Source organism: Capricornis sumatraensis, chromosome 7 (assembly GCF_032405125.1).
Source record: "Capricornis sumatraensis isolate serow.1 chromosome 7, serow.2, whole genome shotgun sequence".
NCBI lineage: Eukaryota > Metazoa > Chordata > Mammalia > Artiodactyla > Bovidae > Capricornis > Capricornis sumatraensis.
Window position 1 is genome coordinate 20,304,718 of NC_091075.1, and position 18,944 is coordinate 20,323,661.

Below are 18,944 nucleotides of genomic sequence, written 5' to 3' on the forward strand. Positions count from 1 at the left end.
CCTAATTGCATTATAGGTATTCAGTTAATACTTGTAATTAATGCCCTATACGAATCCTGTGAAATAGGTGCAGTTATCCCCATTTTGTAGATTGGTAGTAAGCTGAGGCATACAAAGTTCAAATACTCTTGTAATGTCACAGATCCAGTGGATAGCAGCTCACGGGGTATGCTGACCACTAAGAGTGCAACTTCATTCTTCAAAGATCTTAGAAGGAGCAAAAAATGAACAACCTTTTCGTGCAAATTTTTGATAATATTGAGCATGTATCTATCTTCTTTTGGCTGGCAAAATTTTATTAGTTGCTATCTATAGATAATATCCATATAGACATACCTCGAGATATTGTGGGTTCAGTTCCAAACCACTGAAATTAAAGTGAGTAATCCCAATAAAGCAAATCACATAAAATTTTTTTGTTTCCTAGTACAGGTAAAAGTTATGTCTACATATACTATAGTATATTAAGCACACAGTACTATTGCTTAAAAATGTTAACCATCCTCTGAGCCTTCAGTGAGTTGTGATGTTTTCGCTGGTGGAGGGTCTTGCCTACCTGTTAATGGCTACTGACCGATTAGGGTGGTGGTTGCTGAAGGTTGGGCTGTAGTAGTATATTTTAAGATACTAAGTATATATTTTAAGACAACAGTGAAGTTTGCCACATTCATCAACTCTTTCACTAATGAGCTGTCTGTAACACACAATGCTGTTTAATAGAGCTTCTTTCAAAATTGGACTCAGTCTCAAACCCTGCTGCTGTTTTATCAGCTAAAGTTTATGTAATATTCTAAATTCTTTGTTGCCATTTAAAAATCTGTATAGCATCTTACCAGGAGTAGATTCCATCTCAAGTAACCACTTTCTTTGCTTATTAGAAGCAAGTCATTAACCATTTAAGTTTTATTGTGCGATTGCAGCAATTCAGTCACATCTTCAGACTCCACTTCTAATTCTCGTTCTCTTGCTGTTTCTACCACATCTGAAGTTCTTTCCTCCACTGAAGCTTCAAACCCCTCAGGTCACCCATGAGGTTTGGAATTAGCTTCTTCCAAACTCCTGTGAATGCTGGTATTTTGACCTCTCCCCAGGAATCCCAGATATTCTTAACAGCATCTAGAATGGTGAATCCTTTTTCAGAAGGTTTTCAATTGACTTTGCCCAGATCCATCAGAGGAATCAGTATCTGTGGCAACTATAGCTTTATAAAATGTATTTCTTAAATAAGAAGACTTGAAGGTGGAAATTAGTCCTTTATCCACAACATTAGCAGGAGTGAAAGTAACATTAATCTCGTTGCACACTTCCATCAGAGCTCTTGGGTGACCAGGTGCATTGTCAATGAGCAGTGTCAGTATTTTAAAAAGAACCTTTTTCTCTGAGCAGAAGTTCTTAACATTGGGCTTAAGATACTCTGTAAAACCATGTTGTAAACAGATGTGCTGTCGTTCAGACTTTGTTGTTCCATTTATACAGCAGAGGCAGAGTAGATTTAGCATTGTTCTTAAAGACCCTAGGAATTTTGGAATGGTCAATGAACATTGGCTTCAACTTAAAAGTCATCAGCTTTTAGTAACGTCTATCAAGAGTCAGCCTGTCCTTTGAAGCTTTGAAGCTAGGCATTGACTTCTTCTCTCTAGCTATGAATGACATCATCTAGATGGCTTCCTCTTCCAATAGAAGGCTATTTCATCTACATGGAAACTCTGTTCTTTAGTGTGAAAGTATTAATTGCTCAGTTGCGTCTGACTCTTTGTGACTCCGTGGACTGTAGCACACTGGGCTCCTCTGTCCGTGGAATTCTACAGGCAAGAATACTGCAGTGTGTTTGCCGTTCCCTTCTTCAGGGGCTCTCTAGGGATTGAACCCAGGTCTCCTGCATTGCAGGCAGATTCTTTGCCATCTAAGCCACCAGGGAAGTCCATTGTTTAGTATAGCCACCTTCATTAATGATCTTAGCTAGATGTTCTGGATAACTTGCTGCAGCTTCTATATCAGCACTTGCTGCTTCGCCTTGTACTTTTATGTTATGGAGATGGCTTCTTTCCTTAAATCTTATGAACCAACCTCTGTAGGCTTCAGGCTTTTCTTTTTAAACTTCCTCACCTCTCTTAGTCTTCATAGAATTGAAGAGAGTTGGGGTCTTGCTCTGAATTAGGCTTTGGCTGAAAGGATTATTGTAGCTGGTTTGATCATCTGTCCAGACCACTGATAGTTTCTCCATAGGAGCAATAAGGCTTGTTTGGCTTGCTTGTCCTTCATGTGTTCGATGGAGTAACACTTTTAATTTACTTCAATAACTTTTTCTTTGCATTCACAACTTGGCTGCTTGGCACGAGAGGCCTAGCCCATCTCAGTTTTCCACATGCCTTCCTCACTAATAAGCTTAATAATTTCTAGCTTTTAATTTAAAGTGAGACATGTGCACTTTTGACTCAAAAACTTAGAGGCCATTGTAGATTAATTGACCTGGTTTCAATATTGTTGTGTCTCAGGGAATAGGGAGGCCTGAGGAGAGGGAGAGAGGTGGGGGAGCTGCTAGTTAGTGGAGCAGTCAGAACACATACATTTATAAGTTCACCATCATTATATGGGCATGGTTCATGGGGCTCTAAAACAATTACAGTAACCTCCAAGATCACAGGTCACCAGATATAATAATAATGAAAATGTGTGTGTGTGTGAGTCGCTAAGTCGTGTCCAACTTTTTGCAGCCCCATGGACTGTAGCTGTCCAGGCTCCTCTGTCCATGGGATTCTCCAGGCAAGAATACTGGAGTGGGTTGCCATTTCCTTCTCCGATTTAAGAAATAGGTAATCCAAAAAGGAAGAACCAGTTGCAAAATACAGGACTTTAAGAAAAATAATAAACATTAAATATTTCCTAGAATTTTGAGATGGAATAGACCTTAGATATCCTTTAGACAAGCCATTAGTTTTATCAGTAGATAAACTGAATGACTTTAGCAAAGATTGCATTAATTAAGTCTTCTCAACTAAACACCATTTCTCTAGCCCTCTATTTTTCATTTAGATCCCAATTAGAAAATTTTAAATTTATTTTTATTTTAACATCTTGTTTAATTTGATGTAAAAACTTTTCAGGTCTTTTAATGGCTGATTCTGTTATCCTTGCTGTATGCTAATTAAATTTTTAGATAACATGACTTTCAAGGTCATTATTAAAGTCATTATAATAGAATTATTAAACTAGACTTCGTAGAGGACAGAACTCACCAGAAACCTTGTGATGTACAATTCAGCTTCTGTTAGACATAGTATTATTCAATTAAATACAAATCCTCAAAATTATATTAGTTTCCAGCTCCCATTTTTATCATGTCTACAAAGATGATGTAGTGTGCTAGGTTGAGTCTGTGATTTGGGGGAGTGATAACAGTGATAGATTAAATTTTTTTAAATTATTGTTATTGTAGGATTGGATTCTTTAAGCTCGGAAAACAAAATTGCTGAACGTGTCTAGGGATTAGTCTCTCACGATCTCTTCCTTGATTTTAATTCTCTTCCTAATGTGGATCCTACACACGCAGATCAAGGCTCTTTTCTGTCCTCCCTCTCTTCGTTCTGCCAAAATGATGTTTTTTTCTTCCAAGATTTTTGCTACTTTCACTTTACTGACCAGTTTCTTTCTGTTCAGAATTAGATCTAGAGCAGTTTCCCCTAGAAATGTCTCTGTTTTGTTATGCTAGAGTCAGAATAGCAAGAGCACAGACTTTGAAGCCCAAGGGGATGGAGTCACATTCTTGCCCCACCACCCCTGCAGCTGTGTGACCACGGGTGGATCACCGTCCTCTTCCTGCCCTGCTTCCCTCAGCTTCAGAATGGGGTGTAGTGATCGTGCTGTGTGTATCTTCATAGAGTGGTTGAGGACCAGATCAGCTCATATATGTCATTTGCAAACAGTGTTAACTGGAACCTGGTAAGTACTAGAAATGTGCCTATTGTTGTCATATATATAATATATATAATGCAAAAGTATGAACAGTTGTGAGGATTATCAAAATGTGCCACACGGACACAAAATGAGCAAACACTGTTGGAAAAATGGTGCCAATAGACTTTCTCAAGGCAGGGTTGCCACAGACCTTCAGTTTGTGAAAGATACAGTAAAGTCAAGTGCAGTAAATGAGGGAAGCCTGTAGGTGGTACACCCTGTGAGTTTAGAGTGGCCGTGTGAGGCTCTAGAAGCAGAAGTTACGCATGCTAGCCCCATGCTTGCCGAGGGACTTGAGATTCCTGTGCCATCTCTGGCCTTGTTTCTTTATCTCCAGAAGGGTGGCAGTGGATGAACTGATTTCCTTCTAGCTCAAAATCCGTAGTTCTTTCCAGAATCTATAGCTCCTAGCTATTTTTTGTTAGTAGGAGCTTCATGTTTTGTTGATTAATACTTTTTTAATGCAGATTGCACCTGTTTATTTAGTACTCTTGCTTTTTTAGTATAAATTACACTTTAGGCTGAGCAAGTAGTTGCCTGTTAGTTTCTGTGAGAATTGGTTCCAGGACCCTTGCACAGATAGCAAAGCCTTCAGATCCTTGAGTCTCTTATATAAAATGGTGTAGTATTTGTATATGGCTTACACACATCCTCCTGTGGACTTTAAATTACCTCTAGAGTGATGGCACCCCACTCCAGTGCTCTTGCCTGGAAAATCCCATGGACGGAGGAGCCTGGTAGGCTGCAGTCCATTGGGTCACTAAGAGTTGGACGTGACTGAGTGACTCCACTTTCACTCTTCACTTTCATGCATTGGAGAAGGAAATGGCAACCCACTCCAGTGTTCTTTTCTGGAGAATCCCAGAGACGGGGGAGCCTGGTGGCTGCTGTCTATAGGGTTACACAGAGTTGGACATGACTGAAGTGACTTAGCAGCAGAGTATTTTTAATACCTAATACAATATAAATGCTATGTAAATACAATATAAATGCTATTTAAATTATATATATTGTTGCCTGCCCGTGATAAATTCGAGTTTTATATTTTGACTTTTTGTGTTTTTTCAGTGTCAGTTGTTATTCATCTTCTTTCATTTTTTATTTTGTTTATTTGGATCCTTTCTCCTTTCCTCTTGATGAGCTTGGCCAGAGGTTTATTGATTTTTTTTACCCTTTCAGAAAACCCACTCTTGGTTTTACAGGTTTACATTTTGGGACTTTCTAGAATTCTCTTCTTGCCCCCTGAATGTTTTTAGTCAGAGGCTGTTTGAATCCTTGGATGTAGAAACCATGGATTTGGAGGGCCAGCTCTCGGTTTAAATTTTTGTTTTCTCAGTTCATCTGTACTAATGGGTGCTGATTGAAACTTAAGTCTTATAACTTCTCATCTGAGAGAACTCATCCTTTTTTCCATGATACTGTACAGTTGACTCTGCATTCAGGAATAATGCTGATCCTAACCGTGTGTCCTCATTTAATGTGGCCTGTTTTGTAGGTTATAGTATACTGCAGAACCTCACCATGAGAAGAATTTGCAATAAACCAGAAATGTACCATTTTTACCCTTGTACAAAATTAGGGTTTGCCAATATCTGGAAATCATTCTAAATCATGGCATGTTTTTTTTTTTGGCTTAAACACAATTAAATAAATTTATATTAGAAATAGATGTATGTGTCTCTGTGTGTATTTATATATGTATATGTATATATACTTATATACATATGCATACACACATACTACAGTTTCACTGTCTGAAAAAAAGTGCAGCTAGAAAAGCAATGTGATGAGTTTTAAAGGGTCTTTTTCTACCAAAGAGTTGCTTTAGAAGGTTAAAGAAAATTTGGGGAGAGAGAGAGGGTGGGATGATTTGGGAGAATGGCATTGAATCATGTATAATATCATATAAGAAACAAATCGCCAGTCCAGGTTCGATGCAGGATACAGGATGCTTGGGGCTGGTCCACTGGGATGACCCAGAGGGATGGTATAGGGAGGGAGGTGGGAGTGGGGTTCAGGATGGGGAACACGTGTACACCCATGGCAGATTCATGTTGATGTACGGCAAAACCAATACAGTACTGTAAAGTAATTAGCCTCCAATTAAAATAAATAAATTTAAATTTAAAAAAAAAGAAAAAAAATTATTTCTAATAAGAAAAAAGCAATTAGAGTAAACTTTGAACTATGTTACTGAATAGGTGATTGAAGTGAAAACATAAAATATTAAGAAAAACCGAAAAGCTTCAAATATGTTCTTTTGTGGTTCAAAACATGTAGGGTCACCATCAGAGATTTTAATTTTCTTAGTCTGGAGAAGATTACCTATTGGCAATTCTTTTGAAAGCTCCTCCTGCCGTTGAGAACCCCCACTGAGGGTAGGCTTGGTTTCCTACAAATCGATAGAATGTATAGTGCCAGGGGTGGAATGCTGGGCAGGGCAACCCTTCACTTCTCACCCCGCATGCAATTTATTTGTGTGGTTTATGTACAAATGTTATGAGTGAAACCTCGTTCTGAAAGTAACAATTAGTCACAGAGTAAGAGGTGAGAAGTAGAATTCTTCTGCAGGTGGCCGACTACTTAAAACTTAGATGAGTTTGCCTTTTGATGAGTTAAGGAAGCAAAGCTAGAGTAGAGCTTTTACACTTCTTGTGCGGATGTGTTTTGTTACTGTGGTTTCCTTGCATGATCAGTTGATTTAATCACACACAGGACCATAGAGTCCATCTGTATGTAGTTGAATGATGTGCTGGGAAGCCCTTGATAACTTTCATGTTTTGTTAAGTCTGTATAATATTGCTTTAAGTCTCTCTTTTAATCATTCAAAAGCTAAATAATTACATCAGTTCTCATAAGAATTTCCAGTGATGAATTCTATATTAGTTGCATGACTGGCTCATTTTCTTGGAATTTTTTTTGAGTTACTAAATCTAATAAATTGTAACTTGGGAAGCTTTAAAACTGCCTTAGTTTTCTCATTTTTTATATTCCTGTTCAAGTATAATTAAGTTGATGGGAATATGTTGGAAAGTGATTAAAATTTCGTGGAAAGGTGATAGTCTTTGATGTAGTGAGAAAACACAGTTATTAATTATGCACATATGAGGTTGTCTTATGTTTGATTAATGGATGTTATTCAGTGCCAGCTTTTATGTAATTAATGATTTTATAGCTTTGATTTGACTAAATACCAGTGTAAAACAAGGCTTAGGGATAAAAAAAACAAACTTCATGAAGATTACAGGCGAGATATTATTGATAAGAATTATGATAAAAATCATCTGTTTATACTTAGGAAGTTAAGTAGGTTCATATTAGCTGTAATAATGACTCAAGGAAATTTAGTTTTAGGACTACAAGATTAAAACCCATTCTTTCAGCTATTACACACTTTTATTTTTTTATTTTTTATTTATTTTTTTTTTTGGTGTGAACATGCTGTTTATTTATGTCTGCCAATTTATTCCCAGATACAATTGAAACAAAGTAATTTCTCAATAAATTCCCATTGAATTAAAAATAGATTCTTGCTCCTTTTCCTTTTTTTTTTTTTTTTTTTAAATCTTTAATTCTTACATGTGTTCCCAAACATGAAACCCCCTCCCACCTCCCTCCCCATAACATCTCTGTGGGTGATCCCCATGCACCAGCCCCAATCATGCTGTATCCTGCGTCAGACATAGACTGGCGATTCAATTCTTACATGATAGTATACATGATAGAATGCCATTCTCCCAAATCATCCCGCCCTCTCCCTCTCTCTCTGAGTCCAAAAGTCCGTTATACACAGCTGTGTCTTTTTTCCTGTCTTGCATACAGGGTCGTCATTGCCATCTTTCTAAATTCCATATATATGTGTTAGTATACTGTATTGGTGTTTTTCTTTCTGGCTTACTTCACTCTGTATAATCGGTTCCAGTTTCATCCATCTCATCAGAACTGATTCAAATGAATTCTTTTTAACGGCTGAGTAATACTCCATCGTATTACACACTTTTAGAGATAATTCAGCTATTTGTAATTTTTTTCTCCTTTAGCAATAATTCTTCTTTGTATTTGGATCAGTGCAGTTCAGTTCAGTTCAGTTCAGTCGCTTAGTCATGTCCAACTCTTTGCGACCCAATGAATTGCAGCACGCCAGGCCTCCCTGTCTATCACCAACTCCCGGAGTTCACTCAGACTCACGTCCATCGAGTCATTGATGCCATCCAACCATCTCATCCTCTGTCATCCCCTTCTCCTCCTGCCCCAGTTAATGCAAAATTTTGGTTCATATTTTTAAAATAGCAGCTCACCAAAGAAAGAGTGCCTGTGAGTGAGAGTGCCTGGTGGAAATGGGTCAGTGAGGGAACAGGTAGACACAAATGTTTGCTTTTGGTTATTTCCATGTTATCAGTAGAGTATTTCCTTCATATTTTTAATTGTGAAGTATACCTTAAATCATGTACTACTACTAATGTCTTCTTTTTTTAAAGCACTCTACTTATAGACATCCTTCAAGGCTTTTCTCATACTTTCTTCACTCTTTCATATACTTGCCACAGAAGAGCTCACCTGCTCTAGTGGTTTCTGTGTGGTGACACTTAAAGCTATTCCTCAGTGTTTCCAGGTTGCTAATTATGTTAACTTTCTATTGCTCTGTAACAACACAAATTTAGTGGCTTAAAACATTACCCATTCATAACCTCACTGTTCCTTAGCTCAGAAGCCTGGAGTGACCATTACAGTAGTAAAAGATCACAGATCACCAAATATAATAATAATGAAAATCTGTGTGTGTTAGTCACTCAGTCGTGTCCGACTCTTTGCTTCCCCATGGACTGTGGCCCCCCAAGTTCCTATGTCCATGGGATTCTCCAGGCAAGAATACTGGAGTGGGTTGCCATTTCCTTCTCCGATTTTAAGAAATAGGTAATCCAAAAAGGAAGAACCAATTGCAAAATACAGGACTTTAAGAAAAATAATAAACATTAAATATTTTCTAGAATTTTGAGATGGAATAGACCTTAGATATCCTTTAGACAAGCCAGATGCCCTTGTTGGAAAAATTCAGTTCCTTATGGTTATAGGACTGAGGGTCCCCATCTTCTTACTGGTTAATAGGGGGATCATTCTCTGCAGCTCAAAGCCACATTGTGGTTTTTCCTTGTGGGCCCCTTTATCTCAGTGTTAGAACCTCCCTCAGGTCAAATCCATGAGGGTTCGAATCTCTGACTACTCCTGTCATCTGAGAACATTCTTTGCTTTTAGAGGGCTTGAATGATTAGGCCTCTAATTCATTAGTTAGGCCCACTCACATAATTTCACTGTTTTAGGTCAGTTGATTAGTAACTTTCATTGCTTCTGCAAAATTCCTTTTGCCATATCATGCTAGTGACACCTTCATGGGGTAAAGGTCATAAAGGCCATCTTAGAATCCTGTCTACACACTAATGGGTGTTTCTGCTTAGATTTCATGGTATTATTTAAAATGTCCAGAAGCAGCTTTACCTTTCCCTTCATGTATCTCTAAATCCTAAATTTCCTTAGTTACTTGTTCTTCTTCTTATATAGAATGTTTGGAGTCCTTTATTCTTTCACCTCACTCTTTATACCCAAGTCTTGTCATGTGGACCTCTGAAATATTTCTTGTGTGAATTCTTTTTTCTTTCTTGCTGTTGTGGTGTTGGAGGAGACTCTTGAGAGTCCCTTGGACTTCAAGGAGATCAGTTCATTCTAAAGGAGATCACCCCTGGATATTCTTTGGAAGGAATGATCCTAAAGCTGAAACTCCAGTACTTTGGCCACCTCATGCGAAGATTTGACTCATTGGAAAAGACTGATGCTGGGAGGGATTGGGGGCAGGAGGAAAAGGGGATGACGGAGGATGAGATGGCTGGATGGCATCACCGACTCGATGGATGTGAGTTTGAGTGAACTCCGGGAGCTGGTGATGGACAGGGAGGCCTGGCGTGTTGCGATTCATGGGGTCGCAAAGAGTTGGACACGACTGAGTGACTGAACTGAACTGAAGTCTTCGCCACACATAAATATTTCTGTTAAAGTACTGGGGAGCTGTCTGCCATTATTTCATAAAATGTTTTTACTGATTTTGATGTTTCTTTTGAAAACTTGTGGAAGTCTGATAGCAATTGCATGAATTTTCCAATGAGTCTTGTCCTGTGCTTGTAGATTTTTCACATACTTTATGGCAAAAGTTTTATTTTTTTATTGCATAGATAATAATTATTAGACAGTAATAATAAAGATTATATTTATTGCATAGGGAGTTATTGCATAACCATTAACAGATACTGCTACTGCTAAGTCACTTCAGTTGTGTCCGACTCTGTGCAACCCCATAGATGGCAGTCCACCAGGCTCCCCCGTCCCTGGGATTCTCCAGGCAAGAACACTAAGGTCTCATTTAAAATCTTAGTATACCTTTGAATTATAATTAATGACAGTACTATGTATACTTTTGAAAGTCAAATTATATATTTTATATATGCTGTATCTTGTTTTAAAGTCAACATTTACATTGAAATTAGGATAAGACTTAACAACTTTACTGTTCTTTTATTCATTTATTAACTACATATTGATCTTTACTGCATACATGCCCTTGCTAAGTGTGAGCACTGTGGTTGGAAACAAGCTTGATTTGTTGGCTTAAGAGATACAGGGACTTACATTCTGGAGAAGACAGACCATAAACCACTAACAACACAGTTAACTAAGGGTCCCATGTGCTTTGCAGAAGACTTGTGGCAAGCTCAGCTAACACTTATCTGACCAAGTCTGGGTTATCAAGGGTGGGTTCCTGGAGTAGGTGACATTTGGGCTGAGTTCCAAAAGATGAATAGGCATCTTGATAAAGAAGGACATAATAGACTGTGCCAAAGCCTTTGACTGTGTGGATCACAATAAACTGTGGAAAATTCTGAAAGAGATGGGAATACCAGACCACCTGACCTGCCTCTTGAGAAACCTGTATGCAGGTCAGGAAGCAACAGTTAGAACTGAACATGGAACAACAGACTGGTTCCAGATAGGAAAAGGAGTACATCAAGGCTGTATATTGTCACCCTGCTTGTTTAACTTATATGCAGGGTACATCATGAGAAACGCTGGGCTGGAAGAAGCACAAGCTGGAATCAAGATTGCCGGGAGAGATATCAATAACCTCAGATATGCAGATGACACCACCTTTATGGCAGAAAGTGAAGAACTAAAGAGCCTCTTGATGAAAGTGAAAGAGGGTAGTGAAAAAGTTGGCTTAAAGCTCAACATTCAGAAAACGAAGATCATGGCATCCAGTCCCATCACTTCATGGGAAATAGATGGGGAAACAGTGGAAACAGTGTCAGACTTTATTTTTTGGGGCTCCAAAATCACTGCATGGTGACTGCAGCCATGAAATTAAAAGATGCTTACTCCTTGAAAGGAAAGTTATGACCAACCTAGACAGCATATTGAAAAGCAGAGACATTACTTTGTCAACAAAGGTCCATCTAGTCAAGGCTATGGTTTTTCCAGAAGTCATGTATGGATGTGAGAGTTGGACTGTGAAGAAGGCTGAGCGCCGAAGAATTGATACTTTTGAACTGTGGTGTTGGAGAAGACTCTTGAGAGTCCCTTGGACTGCAAGGAGATCCAGCGAGTCCATCCTAAAGAGACCAGTCCTGGGTGTTCATTGGAAGGACTGATGCTAAAACTGAAACTCCAGTACTTTGGCCACCTGATGCAAAGAGCTGACTCATTTGAAAAATACCCTGATCCTGGGAAAGATTGAGGGAAGGAGAAGAAGGGGACAACAGATGAGATGGTTGGATGGCATCACAGATTCAGTGGACCTGAGTTTGGGTAAACTCCAGGAGTTGGTGATGGACAGGGAGGCCTGGCATGCTGCAGTCCATGGGGTTGCAAAGAGTCGGACAGGACCGAGTGACTGAACTGAACTGAACTGAATAGCATTCTGGACAAAGAGATAAGCACTTGCAAAGGTACTGAGGTGAGAAGACCCAGAGGGCTTGAGAAGTCCAGGGTGGATAGGAAAAGGGAGTGAAAGGAGCAGGATGAGATAGGGACAAGATAAAGCAGTTCTTTGAAAGGTACAAACTGGAATAGATTTTTAAAAGATAGTATTGTTAGGGTGAACATTAGATACTGGGAAGTTCAAGTTTTGGGTAATTAGGTAAATTGGATTGTACTGACTGATTCTCCTAAGAAATTAACTAAAAATTTTGGTTAAAGGATGTTTTCAGAAAAGTATTATGGCACTGATAAGATGATAAGGACTGTAAGGGTAAACTATTAAGTGAAAGTTAAGACTTCTGTTAACTTGAGTATTAAAGTTGCTTTTGCCCTGGTGAACCTAGGGAACTTGAGTGTTGATTTCCATGGTCCTGACCAGGGCGGGGAGTCAAGCAGGAGGCACTCCCTTTAGGCTGGTGCTCCCTCCCACCTTAGGTGTTTAGAGGGAATGTGAAGTGAACCCCACCCATTCCTGTAACCTGAGAGTCTGAGCAGAGCACTGAGCTTTAGGCTCCAAAGCTCAGGCCTGCTCACAAGGGCCAAATGCAGATTACCTTGTTGTTGCTGTTGTTTAGGCACTAAGTCATGTCTGATTCTCTTGTAACATGGACTGTGGCCCACCAGGCTGCTCTGTCCCTGGGATTTCCCAGGCAAGAATACTGGAGTGGGTTGCCATTTCCTCCTCCAGGGGGTCAGGTACCAAAGCCCTGTCTCCTACATTGGCAGGTGGGTTCTTTACCACTGAGCCTCCAGGGAAGCCCTCATATTACTTGGATTATATCAGAAAAAATCAACAACCCAAAAACCCTCAAGCTGTGAAATCAGTTTTTGGTGGTTCTTAACTGGGCATGCCTCTTAAACATTCAGCAGAAGCAAATATATACTCTCACTGGATTATTACTCCCTTGTCCTCCACCTCAACTTATTCCCACAAATAATTATACAGGCTTAATAGACATTTTCAATAAAAAATGATAAAATACACAAGGAAACAGCACCAACAAAAGAAAAAAAAAAAAAAAAGGAAAGTACCTTCAGCACAAGTAGGTTTTCAAAGACTTCACATACCAGAATTATCAGACGTGGATTAGCTTCTTGTCTATCTGAACAACTTTTGCTGGTGGCTCTGATGGTCGCATGTGTGAGAGACAGCAGATGGTTGTAAAGATTTAAAATCTTCAGCACGTGGCCACGAGTTGTTGTACTTTGGAGTCGGTCAAGATGCTGGCCATGTGTAGTTAGTGTGTCGTACATGGGACAAGATGCTGCGCCCCAGGGTCCCACATAGTCTGATGGCTGGTGTGCCTTTTCCATCCTTGAGTCCTAAAACCCCTTCCCCTTCGGTTGTTTTTTGTTTTGTGTTTTATTGTTTTTGGGGGGGAGAGAGAGAGTGTGTGTGTGTGTTAGAGGAGGCGTTCTGTCAGCTGTGGATTGTAAGACTCTGTGACCGAGTGGTTTTGAAAAGGAAAAAAAAAGAAACAGACCTGCGTTTCTTTTTTCAGGTGCCACGGATATCCGTTACCGAGTATAATCAGATGGGCTATCTGGAATTGCTTTGCAGTGAAAGCTTGTGCTGTACTTAGTTGCTCCATCGTGTCTGACTCTTTGCTACCCCAGGGACTGCAGCCCGCCAGGCTCCTCTGTCCATAGAGGATTCTTCAGATAGGAATACTGGAGTGGATTGCTTCTCCCTCCTCCAGGGGATCTTCCCAACCCAGGGATCGAACCCTGGCCTCCTGCATTGTGGGCAGATTCTTTACCAGTAGAGCTATTAGGGGAGCCCAGTGAAAGCCTTAGGTCCTTTGTTTAGTAGCCTGACCTCCTTCTGGCAGATTCCCGATTACTCACAGGTAGGGTATAGAGCTAGTTTTTAGGTCATTCCCGGAAGAGCTCAGTTTTTACTTTATTTTTTTCTGTAGAAAGCTATCCATTCAAAGCTGTGATTGTGAAAACTGGGATTAGATTACAGATAGTGACTCTTGTGTCAAGTCCTTGAACCTGATTTCTGATAAAAAAAATAAAATCCTCGTGTGATGGATCGAAGTACAAGTATGCTGCTGCTGCCGCTAAGTCGCTTCAGTCGTGTCCAACTCTGTGCGACCCCACAGACGGCACCCCACCAGGCTCCCCTGTCCCTGGGATTCTCCAGGCAAGCACACTGGAGTGGGTTGCCATTTCCTTCTCCAATGCATGAAAGTGAAAAGTCAAAGTGAAGTCGCTCAGTTGAGTCCAACTCTTCGCGACCCCATGAACTGCAGCCTACCAGACTCCTCCATCCATGGGATTTTCCAGGCAAGAGTACTAGAGTGGGGTGCCGTTGCCTTCTCTGGTACAAGTATGAAGCAGAAGGAAATAAATGTGTTTTCCGTAGCCAGGGTGGAGTGGAACCACCAGCTTATGGAAGCAGAAACTCCCATTTCATGTGATGAAGAAATGCTTGTGGCATGCGGGGCAGATGGAGTGTGAAATAGGGTCGGAAAAGAGGTACCCAGGGACTGTGGTTTCAAAGTGCAATTTCAGAAGGAATGCAAGCCGACTTCTGCATTTCACTCTTTGGCATTATGAGGAAAGAAAGGACTTTAATTGGTCTGGCTTTTTTCCTTTAATCACAAAGTCAGAACAGAGTTATTCCACAAGCTGCTCCCTCATTTTCTTTCTCATTGCCATCAGGAACAGGCACTTTCTACACAGACATGGGGTTTCCTCTTTTGAAATAAAAATTTTAAACTGACATGGCCAAAAAGATCTAGAGTCATAATTTTCCTTAATGAGGCTTATGGAAGGAATTGTTAAGTGAACCTTCTTAGGAACAGAAACGTTCAAGCAACTTTTGTCAAATGATTGTGAGCCAAACTAATCAGTTGTACATTGGGTTGGAATGAGTGTTTCTGGACACAGTTGGAGAGATCTGGACCCCTGCCGGCCCTTGACTTCCTCTCCAGGTGCTGCTTTGCTAAGCTCTGCCTGGAGGGGTAACCTCTCTGGCTTGGAGATAAAGTCACTTAACTGCACTGATGGATCTTATTATCAGCTCCTGCCACACAGGTTCTGGGTTCCTCTCAGGAGGTGATCTTACATCTTTATTGAGAAGGTTGAGACCATCTTGCATTAACCACCTCATCTCTTGCTAACTACAGATCATCACTGTTTTCTTCATTCTTCACTCTCCTTGTCAGAGCTTCTTTCTCTGTGTTCTCCATCCCAGACTTTCTTCTCCAGCTTTCATTTCTTTGCTGTTTCTCTCTCCTGGCTTTCATTCTCCTCCCTTTCCTCATTCTTGCCACTTATTTTCTTCTGCCTATATACATGGTAAGACCTCCCTTTTCCTTTAAAAAAGAAAAATCTTTTCTCCACTCTGTATCTCTGCCGCTTTACCACTTCATCTCTTTCCTCCTCATCCACTTTTGTTTTTGTTCAGTTGCTTAGTTGTGTCCGACTCTTTGTGGTCCCATGGGTTGCAGCACGCCAGGCTTCCTGTCCTTCACCATCTTCTGGAGTTTGCTCAAACTCATGTCCATTGAGTCGGTGATGCCACTGAAACCATTGATTAAAGACAATTTAAATTTTTATTTATTTATCCAATGGATTTACCTCTGTTGTGGTCATCTTCCTTAGCCCCTCTGTGGCCTTAACAAAAATTTTACTTTTTTTCATGAATCATCACTTACATTTTTTTCTGTTCTTAAGTATACTCTAATGACTGTGTACCTGTACTCAGGGATGTACATAGTGTACTTAAACCTTCAACTGTCATCATTTATGGACTTCCCTGGTGGCTCAGATGGTAAAGCGTCTGCCTACAATGTGGGAGACCTGGGTTCAATCCCTGGGTTGGGAAGATCTCCTGGAGAAGGAAATGGCAACCCACTCCAGTATTCTTGCCTGGAGAATCCCATGGATGTCATCATTTACAATGTTTAAAACAACTTTAAATAACTATCTTTATGCATAATGTTTGCAGGCCTCTCCAGTTATTTCCTTTACACAGATCCCTAGAAACCGAATGATTAGTTAAAACATACCTGGCATACCTGTAGAAGCAAGGACCACTTGGGAGTTTATGATTTCATTTGATTCCCAAGTTAACTCCACAGATAGCAAAGTGGGGAAGGAAGAAGCATACAGTCACTGATGAGGAGTAAACAGGGCTTGTGACCTGGTGAGTTGAATGACCTAGAACTCTCTCTGGGTTCTTGTCTGCTGCCTAGGCGGTCCCTTGTTTGAGGGAGAAGGTTGAAATTACCAGTAGACACTGTGTGTCTTAGCCATAGTGCGCTGTACTTAATGGTCTAAGGGCTGTTGTGTGTTTTGAAGGTATGAAGGTGAAAAGAGCTAACACTGCCTTTGTGTAATACCTTATCAATGAAATAATATTAATCATTGCTACTTACTTGTTTATTATTTTTCAAGTTCCAGTTTTTATCTTACTGTTCCAAAATGCATTTCGCCTTTCAGATTCAGACTGTCTAGAATTAGATGTTTTTCTAAAAAAAAAAAAAATCCTATTTCTTAGTTTTTAGTTGCCAAGGATTGGGGGAGAGGGAAGGAAATATGTCTGTTATAAAAGGGCTTCCTTTGTAGCTTAGTCGGTAAAGAATCTGCCTGCAATGCAAGAAAACCAGGTTCAATTCCTGGGTTGGGAAGATCTCCTGGAAATGGCAAGCCACTCCAGTATTTTTGCCTGGGAAATGCCATGGACAGTGGAACCTGGCAGAGTACAGTCTATGGGGTCACAAGCGTCGGACATGACTTAGCGACGAAACCAACAATAAAAGGGCAATCTAAGCGATCATCGTTTTATTTTGTGATTTTTGATACTGTGATGTTTTTTGTTCTGTGACAAACCTGAAATCAGGTTGATGTTTATAAGTATTACGTTTCATCTAGATCTTTTTCATTAAGCTTCTCTACCATGAACAGAAGGAACAGACTTTTTAAAAATTTCACTATTTACAAAGTTTTTTAAAATGTGAAATAATTTTCTTTTTTCTCTTCCTTTCAGCCATGAAGACTTTGAATTTATTTCAGGAACACGAATGCGAAAACTTGCCCGCGAAGGCCAGAAACCTCCTGAAGGTTTCATGGCTCCCAAGGCCTGGGATGTGCTGATGGAGTACTACAAATCCTTGGAGAAGGCTTAAGCCGTTCACCCAGTCAGTTCACCTTTGACACCACACTGAGTAACAAGAGGGGACCACGTGGTTATTGTTGGCATTTCTTTGTGGTGGTATCTGTCCAGACATGCATCCCCAAAACAGACCCTTTTCCTTAAGTATTAACAGCATCAGTTTGGTCTGCCTTATGAGTTCTGTTCTGAACTAGTGTAACACACTCCTGGTTTTAATGTATCTTTTCCAACTTATTCTAGTTATATTCCTACAGTACAGTTTTAAAACCTTGTCTTTTTGTATTTATGCTTCTGTCTTATCATCTTTTCAAGCTCTTATACCAGTTGTAACCAATAGTATACACATTGAATCTCACTTTTCATCTCTTGAAAAAAGAAAAAAAGATTCACTAAACAATAAACTTGGCTAGATCTTGTTTTGGGAATTTTATAAGACATCTGTAGCAATTAGAATTTTTTTTTTCCCTACAGTGAAAATATAAACTGCTTTCTTCCTTCCCCTCAGCTAGTGATCTCTTAACTGTTATAATCTAAAGTATATTAATATCTATGTAAACTCTGAATGAACTTTCTTGATTCAATAAAATTAAACTTTTTGGCTTCTTATTTATGTGATTTTTAAAAAATATTGTTATGTTTACACATACTTATCCTTCATGTGAAAAAGTTTCTGATGGAGAAAGGAACCATCTAATAATTGGTTCCAAGTACTGTTTCATAGTGAGTTTTTAAGTGGGAAAATAATGATGCATTCTCAATCCATCCAAAACCTCAACTTGTTTTTCCCAAGTATCTCTCTAATATTCTTAAATACCTCAGATGCTGGTCCTAGTAGTAGAGACATGATGGAGAGATGTTAGAGTTTGCCAGTCAGTTCCTCTGGAGTAGGGGACAACATATCCAGTTTGCTTTTGTAGAATATCCTGAATACTGAGTCATGGTTTTATGGTGGCAGTGATGGAGTCAATGGGGGCAGTGAGTATCCAGTGGTGATGGCACTCATGGTATTCAGCTCTCAAATATTCCAGTGGAATGGCCTTGGCTGAGTCCTCTGCCTCTAACTTCTCGTTCCTGACCATTTTCTAAGCCTTATTCTCTTGCCTTTTCCATCGGTTCTGTAAGATACCCAACAGTTTTCCTATATATTCCTTTGCTGCTTAAATTATCTGGAGTTTCTGTTTACTAAGATCCCTGGTCATAACAGGTGGCATGTAGAAAAAAAAAAATGTGTATCTCACATTAAAATCTTGATACTGCTAAATTGAAGTTGATTTTTACTGTTACATTTTTAAAAAAAGGTTTATCATTTTATTTTGCTTCTGACTGTGCTGGGTCTTCATTGCTGTGCATGAGCTTTCTCTAGTTGCGGTGAGCGGGGGCTCTTTTCAGTTGCAGTGCTCAAGCCTCTCACTGTGGTGGCCCCTCTTGTGGAGCACGGGCCCTGGAGTGTATGAGCTTCAATAGTTACGGTGCGTGGGCTCAGTGGTTGAGGCTCGCGCTTCTCTAGGCACTCGGGCTTTGTTGCTCTGCAGCATGTGGGATCAAACCCCTGTCCCTTGCATTGGCAGGAGGATACCTCACCACTGGACTGCCAGGGAAACCCTACTGTTACCATGTTTTAAACGTATAAATATAGAGGAAAGAATTTTAGTTCTTGGCACTCAGAAAACGTACCCTTTAAAAATTACAAAAATATAAAATCAAGGTGAGAACATGAAGAACAGAAAGTGGCATTAAGGTAAAATGTGGTTGAAAAAGTAGCTTTGTGTTCTATCATATGATTGTTGTTCCTGAGTGAGTTGTGTTCTATCATATAATTGATGTTCCTGAATTAGTCCCGTTG

At 39.8% G+C, this 18,944-nt stretch overlaps 1 protein-coding gene across 1 annotated transcript in view; it reads left to right on the forward strand.

Annotated features, from left to right (window-relative positions):
• Positions 1-17,644, forward strand: part of PAPSS1 (3'-phosphoadenosine 5'-phosphosulfate synthase 1) — a 126,013-nt gene extending 108,369 nt beyond the window's left edge. The window contains exon 12 of the mRNA XM_068975080.1: positions 16,976-17,644. Within this exon, the coding sequence (XP_068831181.1) occupies positions 16,976-17,114 (139 nt within the window). The 3' untranslated portion in view covers positions 17,115-17,644. The remainder of the gene's footprint in view (positions 1-16,975) is intronic.
• Positions 17,645-18,944: the final 1,300 nt, after the last annotated feature.